This window comes from Salvia hispanica, chromosome 6, assembly GCF_029641045.1.
Source record: "Salvia hispanica isolate PSC_SH4W2 chromosome 6, Shi_PSC_v1, whole genome shotgun sequence".
NCBI classification, from domain to species: domain Eukaryota; kingdom Viridiplantae; phylum Streptophyta; class Magnoliopsida; order Lamiales; family Lamiaceae; genus Salvia; species Salvia hispanica.
Window position 1 is genome coordinate 16,908,307 of NC_142697.1, and position 7,700 is coordinate 16,916,006.

The 7,700-nt window shown below is 39.0% G+C and overlaps 2 protein-coding genes across 2 annotated transcripts; one reads left to right on the forward strand and one right to left on the reverse strand.

Annotated features, from left to right (window-relative positions):
- The first annotated feature begins 1,165 nt into the window (after positions 1–1,165).
- LOC125206305 (putative B3 domain-containing protein At3g49610) lies at positions 1,166–1,940 on the forward strand. Its single transcript, XM_048105578.2, has one exon. It carries the CDS (start codon positions 1,166–1,168, stop codon positions 1,862–1,864), a length of 699 nt encoding a protein of 232 aa, XP_047961535.2. The 3' UTR covers positions 1,865–1,940.
- A 3,049-nt stretch (positions 1,941–4,989) lies between these two features.
- Positions 4,990–6,072, reverse strand: LOC125206306 (uncharacterized). The gene is made up of 2 exons (XM_048105579.2): positions 5,448–6,072; positions 4,990–5,215 (listed from the first exon to the last, which is right to left on the reverse strand). Exons 1-2 carry the CDS (start codon positions 6,052–6,054, stop codon positions 5,022–5,024), a joined length of 801 nt encoding a protein of 266 aa, XP_047961536.2. The 5' UTR covers positions 6,055–6,072; the 3' UTR covers positions 4,990–5,021.
- Positions 6,073–7,700: the final 1,628 nt, after the last annotated feature.

Below are 7,700 nucleotides of genomic sequence, written 5' to 3' on the forward strand. Positions count from 1 at the left end.
AAAATAGAGATGGATAATGAGGATAAATAATTTAAAAATTAATAATATCAATTAAAGATACATATAGTGATAGTATTTGGTGTCAAAATAATTGAAGAATATATATTTTTTAAAATGAAAATATAACTTCAAAATTTAATTTACTAATATTATAATGATATATATATGTATTTTTATAGGGAAAACTTTTTTTTAATTCTTAAGTTTTAAAGAACAACATTTACACAAGTAGGAATATAAACAAAAATTACACCAAAAAATATAAATAAATGAATTACTAAGTAGTGAATCAATTATAAGAACCATAAGAATAATTTAAATACTAGATAAATAAATGAAATTTACTATATGAAAATTTACTAATTTACTAGTATGATAAAAGTTAACAGACAATTTAACTATGCAAATCACGTTCCACACCATCTGCCTTATGTAATGATTTGCAAAATGTGGTATGAATATACTCCCTCCGATAATAGGAGTTACTCTTATTGTGGGCACAGATTTTAAGAAATGTAAAGAATAGTGGATTGAAAAAGTTAATAGAATACGAGACCCACTTTTTTATATTGATTTTATAATAAAATTAAATGTGAGTGAAATGAATTAGTCGAATGTGAGACCTACTTACCATTTATGGTAAAAATACAGTGTGACACTTATTGTGGAACGGGAGAAGTAATACATACGAGAATATAAAAAATAGTTGGGGATTCCAAGGACCCCATGTAGCAACATAAGTCCGCCTCTGTTCACACTAAATTTGAATCCTTTTTGTGGGACGGGGGTTAGAATGTTATATGTCTCATGTATTGCTTTTCTTTTATCTTTCTTCTCTGAGCATAACAATGATAAATCTAATTAAATAATTATAAATTTTATTGCGAGTTTACATTAAAGAAGCATATCTAAAATTAGCCAAAATCCAAAGCAAAATCATATATAAGGAAATACCGTAGTTGAATTAAAAGTAAAACCACTTCTCCCATCTCCACTAGGAATATTACCATTGATTACATAACAACGGAAAAAACTTACCATATTCAAAATTCTTTCCATATACGCTTAACGGAAAAAACATACTCCTTAGTTCATTACATCTATAAAATAACATCTCCGATCCCATCTCCCCCTCTCACAATTTCTCCACACCTACTAAACCAAGATGTTTATCCGAAACATCACAATCGACGATATGAAACACAAACTCGACATGAAAGGCAGCCTCTTCGACGTTCTGCTCGCCACGACGGAACGAGCGGCGGAGATTCTCGACGAGAGAAAAGCCGCCGCGCAAATCCCACGCCCGAAGCGCAAAATAGAGAAACCCTCCTCCTCCGACTCGAAGAGAAGAAAGATCCCAAACCCCGCCATCAACAGCAACGAACGCCCCCCGCTGCCGGAGGAATTCAAAATTGCGATCGAAGAGATATCGCGTGGGGCGGACGCGCCGGCGAAATTGGTGATACAGAAGCAGCTTTACGGCACTGATTTGAGCAGCCGCCACAACCGGCTGTCGATCCCGATGAACCAGATCGCGGACGATTTCTTGACGGAGGGAGAGAAGGAGCACCTCCGCGGCTACGACTCGAAGAGCAAGAAGAAGAAGTACTTGGATGTGAAGGTTGTGGGGCCGTCTCTGGCGGCGTCGGAGACCGTCAAGTTCTCGCGGTGGGACATGGCGAAGAAGGACGGCGGGAAGACGTCGTCCAGCTACGTTATCAATGGGAAGTGGAATGCTATTGTGGCTAAGCACAAATTAAGGATTGGGGTGGTGGTGCAATTGTGGTGTTTCCGAGTTCATCGGGAGTTGTGCTTCGCCCTCGTGCGCCTGCCGCCGGGGAATGGCTCGCTCGGCGCCTGAGTTTTGGATTTAGGGTTTTATGTACATCCGCTGTTTAATTTCTTGATTTCAAATAGGAGTACTAGTAAAGTTTCTTATTTGGGGGAAGAAATTTAATTAGGGTTGTATTACGGTGTCAGTAATTTGTTGTTAATTGATGCGGATTTTGTAATTAATTGAGGCTTCGGGTGTATATCGTGTTCAAATCTATCGTCTTCATTTGTCTCTTTACATTCAAATCAATCTTCCGAAAAACCCTAAATCATAGGGTTTAGGATTTAAAAATGAAAGATGTGGGAGACTTGTTTACAATTGAAGGCGACAAATTCGACGTCCTCATTCCCACCGCGCATCGCGCAATCCAGAAAGCAGCGCCGCCTAATCCTCCTCCGCCACTGCTGGAGGAATTCAGGAGCGCGTGGGAAGGATCTGACTAGCACCAACGTGAGCAAAAAGCACAACCGTCTATCCATCCTGACGAGCCAGATCAGCGACGCTGCCTTGGGTCGAAGGAGGAGGAAGACGCCGAAGAGTAGTTACTTGATCAACGGGGCGTGGAATGAGATTGTGGAGAGGAAGACTCCATCAGGGTATTTACATCGTTTTGAGCATATTTGTACAATAAAAATAGGAAACTTCGCGATTTTATATTTCTTACTACCAGTTATGGAACCTGAAATTTAAAGAAATCGGGCTAAAATTTAATGAAAGCATAGCACACGTTCTTGTTATATGTGGAAGAGACTAGTCTTTATCCCGACATATCTTAGAGTATATATTAGTTCATTTTTATATGAACATAAATACACATGAATTATAAGGATATACACAATTTAAATTCTCATTTATTTTATTCTTTTTCATTTTAGGTAGTGGATCCTATAGTACTCTACAAAATTCTTACACTCATGTTCTTCTACAACATTAATATAAAAAGTGGAATTGACATTTCAATAATTTTTTCCACTACTTTCCTTCACATTTTTTGGAACTCACGCTGGGTCAAAATGAAACTATAAATCATGGATAAAGGAAGTATTATTAAAGTAGTACTAATTTATACCCCCTCCGTCCCAAGATAAGTGACCTACTTTTTTTGGGCACAGGATTTAAGGAATGGTATTTAAATAAGTTAAAGTGGAGAGAGTAAAGTATGAGAGAAGGAAAAGTAGAGGAGAGAAGAGAGAATAAAGTAGGTGGAGAATAAAGTAAGAGAGATGACTTTTTGCTAAAAATGGAAATAGGTCACTTATAGTGGGACACCCCAAAAAGGAATACAAGTCACTTATCTTGGGACGGAGGGCGTATATAAACTTAATACTAATAAATTACTATAATACAAGAAATTTTATTAAAAAGCAAAATTTTGAGTAATTAAAAATATTTTTTCTCATAAAATCTTAAGAAATAGTACTCCCTCATCCCATACTTCCATAATAGATGACATACTTAGGGAACGACACGAGATTTTAGGAAATGTTGTTTTGTATGTTAGATGAAGAGAGAAAATAGTATATTTATATTAATGTAAGAGAGAATTTTTTTCCAAATAAATGAAATATAACAACTTTTATGGAACAATTTAAAAAAGAAAAGTGTGATATCTATTTTATGAGACGAAGGAAGTAATAAGATTAATATATAGGAGTACGTTAGGAATTAGTGTAAATGTATAAAATATTGAATAGTATTATTAAATTCCCAATCAAATGAATCCCAATGACCCAATCCATTTTTACGATTCCAATTCTGCCTCCTTTCTCACACTATCCCTATGGGTGACACTCACCCAACCCAACCTCAATCAACTTTTGAATAAAATACCCATTTCTCTTTCATCCACATATACAACCCCCAACTTATTAAAACTTTTCCTTCTATCAATGACTCCAACTAACCCCAATACTCATTTTTTTTTCATATACTTTTAATCAATATAAATTTTATATTTATACAAATATATTAAGAAACTCATATAAAAATAATTACATTAGAAAAACACGAATATACCATGAGATAATAATTTAAACAATTACATTTACACATACTTTTGGCGTTGGTAGAAGAACATATTGCTCTTAAGTTGGTAGAAGAACGTGTACATGTTGCTTGCAAGGAAATAATTACATTAGAAAAACAGGTGCTTAACACATGATATATACTGTTAGTTCTGGCTCAGTTGCTAGCCTCCTCACGTCCTTGCTCAAAATTGATTGACCTGTTATTTCCACCATAATTGTGATTCTATAGATGAAACTTCTTGAAGAAGAAGAAAAGGAAAAGCGTGAAGAGGAAGAACGCAAAAGCGCGAAGGAGTATAGGAGGGCAAAAGAAAGGGAAACGAAGCTTCGAAGGAAGGAAAGATTGAGAGAGAAAGAAAATCGTGAAAAGAAATGTGCTGAATCACATTTGAATTCTGTGGTTGATGATGTTACAAAGGATGAGCCTACGATGCCCATTGATGAGGGGGTAACTATTGGTAGCAGTAGTCTCTCAGCGAAAGATGCGAAGATAATCCTTCCAGTCTGTTGTCTCCTGATATTCAAGATTACCACCTTTCGACAGAGTACACTTATTCAAAGAAGGATAATTCTACCGAAGATACACTGGATGAGGATTTTGGCAATACAAGAGATTGGAACTCCTCATATCCATATGATCACTTCAAGTATCCTCGCAGGAAGCTGAAGTTCTGCAAAGATTCAGATAGGGATTCAAACTCGATATTGTCTGACAGGAGAAAGGATGCAACATTATTAGAGAATGGGGTTGTCACTAGCAAATATGAATCCAGCTATCATGCAGATGGTTTTGAACTGACAAGGGACTTTCATGGCTTTAATAAGCAATTGGGAACCAATGGTGCAACGTCTAATGTTAGAAATGGCAGCAAGTTCAGCGAAAAGTTACAGTGGAGCAATAGCAGAACATGTGATAAATGTGCACCCCATTCTTGCTGCTGTGAGCACCATCATGAGTCTTGCATTGGCCCATTTAAACAATAGTCGCATTAGACTTGCACTGTGGCTGACAACCCATACATCTTGCATTGGCCCATTTAAACAAAATCAGTGAGCTGAATTGGATAACACCATTTGCGACATTGAAGACAAAATGGATTAACATTTAACACCTCTTCAACTGTAAGAAATGTAATGATCTTTTTGTCGTCCTACTCCTAATTGAATCTCATAACAGCAAGGTAGATGCCAGGTTCGTCCACGAACTCCAACAATTGAAACGAATGGTTAGCCATAGTCGTCTGTAGAGTCATTTTCTCTGGCAAATTGGAAACCACAACATCTGGATATTGCTGTTTCTGCTCTTCAACAGCTTCCCTTCCAAGGGGATGACTGATCACTACTCTTGCTCCTGAGAATCCAAAAATGAATGTCAGAGTTACGTGAGTCAAGAACCGTCACCACACTGATGCATCATAATACAGACATTAAGGAGTTGATAAGGAATAATCACACAACTAACCTAGCACTAGTACTTCACAAGGAATGCAGTAGTCTTTAACAAAAAGCAAAAAATGAAAGCAAAACAATCAAGGAACAATGTAATAGGCAAATATCCAATCAACAGGTTATTCCCAAATTACCTGGCAAACAGCGCTTAGCGAGAGCTGCAAGAACCTGATCGAGTTCAGAGGACAAAGCAGGGAGGAAATACAGATATACGACATCAAAAGCCGTCCATTTCTCAGGCGCATCTATCAATTCCCCTTGCCAACATTTGACTTTATCATATCTTTCTTTGATGCATGCTAGAACGAAAAGAGAGTCATGGACAACGAATAACTGCTCACAAGGGGAAGAACAAATGATCCTATCTACAAATGCTTCAGAACCAACAGAAACAAGAACCTTTGATGTTTCTTTGATGTTTCCTGCGGAAATGATTCGATCAATTTTCTGCATATGCTCTCCATCAGTATCTGTATCATCAAATTCAAGAAATGACCAATCCTTCTCCAAAAAATCCTCAAACTCAACTTCAGACACAGTTTCTTGATTTGCAGCAATAATGGGAAGCCTACGAGTGCATATCGGATTGGGTGGGAACTTGACCAAATGAGAAGGGCACACATGTATATTAGGAATAAGACTAAAACTAAACAGAGGCAGGGAGTTGAAACAAGGTTGTGACACTAGTGATGGTGGCCTAACTGGGACGAAAGAAGAAATTGAATGTAAGAGCATCCCCATCCGTGCTCCCGGACCCACTTTTACTGCTTTGTCCTTAGCTAAGAGCACAACACCCACATCCGTGCTCTTAGCTAAGGACAAGCTCAAGGGTCCCACCATTCTATTATTCAATTTAAATAAAAACATTTTCACAATATTAAAATGCATTAAAATATTCGAAATACTATTACAAATTACAAAATAATTAAAAATTACATAATTAAAATCCTAAAAATTAAAAATTACACAAATAAAATCCTAAAAATTAAAAATTACACTACTCGTTGCCGAATTTCGCCCAAATGTGATTGATTAGATCTTTTTGTAGCTCAGTGTGGGCTCTTGTATCGCGCATTGTGTGTCTTCTTTCCATCCTCTCGTTCACCGTCGTATGCACACCTCGACGTGGGGGAGACCTCGCGGTTGAGCTTCCGGCTTCATCCTCGTCGTAAAAGTTACCCGCCATCGGTCCTTCGTCAGCTATAATCATGTTGTGCAAGATAATGCACGTGTACATGATGTCGGCGATATTCTTAACGTACCAAAGCCGAGAAGGGGACTTCACAATGTTGAATCGGCCTTGAAGGACACCAAAAGCTCTTTCGACGTCTTTCCGAGCAGACTCTTGACGCTGCGCAAAAAGAATCCGTCTCGGCTCTTGTGGATTGCTGAACGACTTCACGAAAGTCAACCACCTTGGGTAGATACCATCGGCGAGATAGTAACCCATGTGGTATGCATTTCCGTTGACGGTGAAGTCGATCGCCGGTGCTACACCATTCAAAACATCATCGAAGAGTGGTGAAGAATATAGCACGTTCAAGTCGTTGTTGGATCCGGCAACACCGAAATATGCATGCCAAATCCATAGGCGGTAGTCGGCGACCGCTTCAAGGATAAGCGTTGGGCCGCCACCTTTGTGGCCGCTTAAGTGTTGCCCCCTCCAAGCAGTCGGGCAATTCTTCCATTTCCAATGCATGCAGTCAATGCTGCCTAGCATACCGGGAAAACCGTGGACTGTTTCGTGAAGACGAAGCAACCGTTGACAATCGTCGGTGGTGGGTGCCCGAAGGAATTCCTCGCCGAAAGCAGAACGAACGCCGTCGCAAAAACTCTTGAGGCATAGGATTCCAGTTGACTCACCGACATGCAAATACTCGTCGAAGAGGTCAGCCGTTTGCCCAGTAGCAAGTTGTCGGATGGCACAAGTACACTTTTGCAACGCCGTGAGACTTTGCCGACCGGTTGCGTCTGCACCTTCTTGAAAGTATTCAACGCGGGTGGACAATGTGGTGACAATACGCATAAACAACCGTTTTGACATGCGAAAACGGCGCCGAAAGTAATCTTGTGGATACCGCGGCTGGTCGGAAAAATAGTCGGCAAAGAGCCTTTCATGGGCTCCCTCTCGATCACGAGGGATGTAGCGACGTTTTGCTCTAGTTGGTTGAGGAGGAGGGGCGTTGGTGGCGACATAGGCTTCATAGGCGGCACGATATTGTTCATAATATTCTTGTTCTTCGCGCTCCGCTTCCGCAATGAGATTGGTGAAATCCATTTTTGAATTTTTTTAGAGAGAGTTTGGAAGATGTAGATGATTTAGTATGAAAAAGTATGAATGAGAGATAATTTGATGTGAAAAGTGGATGATGAATGTGTGTAAGTGG

Bases quoted from the DNA above. Each gene is read 5' to 3' on its own strand.
- LOC125206306 (XM_048105579.2), bottom strand. From the start codon at position 6,054: ATGGGGATGCTCTTACATTCAATTTCTTCTTTCGTCCCAGTTAGGCCA. The intron at 5,216-5,447 runs GTAATTTGGGAA...TTGGATTCTCAG, and splicing joins CGCTAAGCGCTGTTTGCCAG to GAGCAAGAGTAGTGATCAGT.
- LOC125206305 (XM_048105578.2), top strand. From the start codon at position 1,166: ATGTTTATCCGAAACATCACAATCGACGATATGAAACACAAACTCGAC.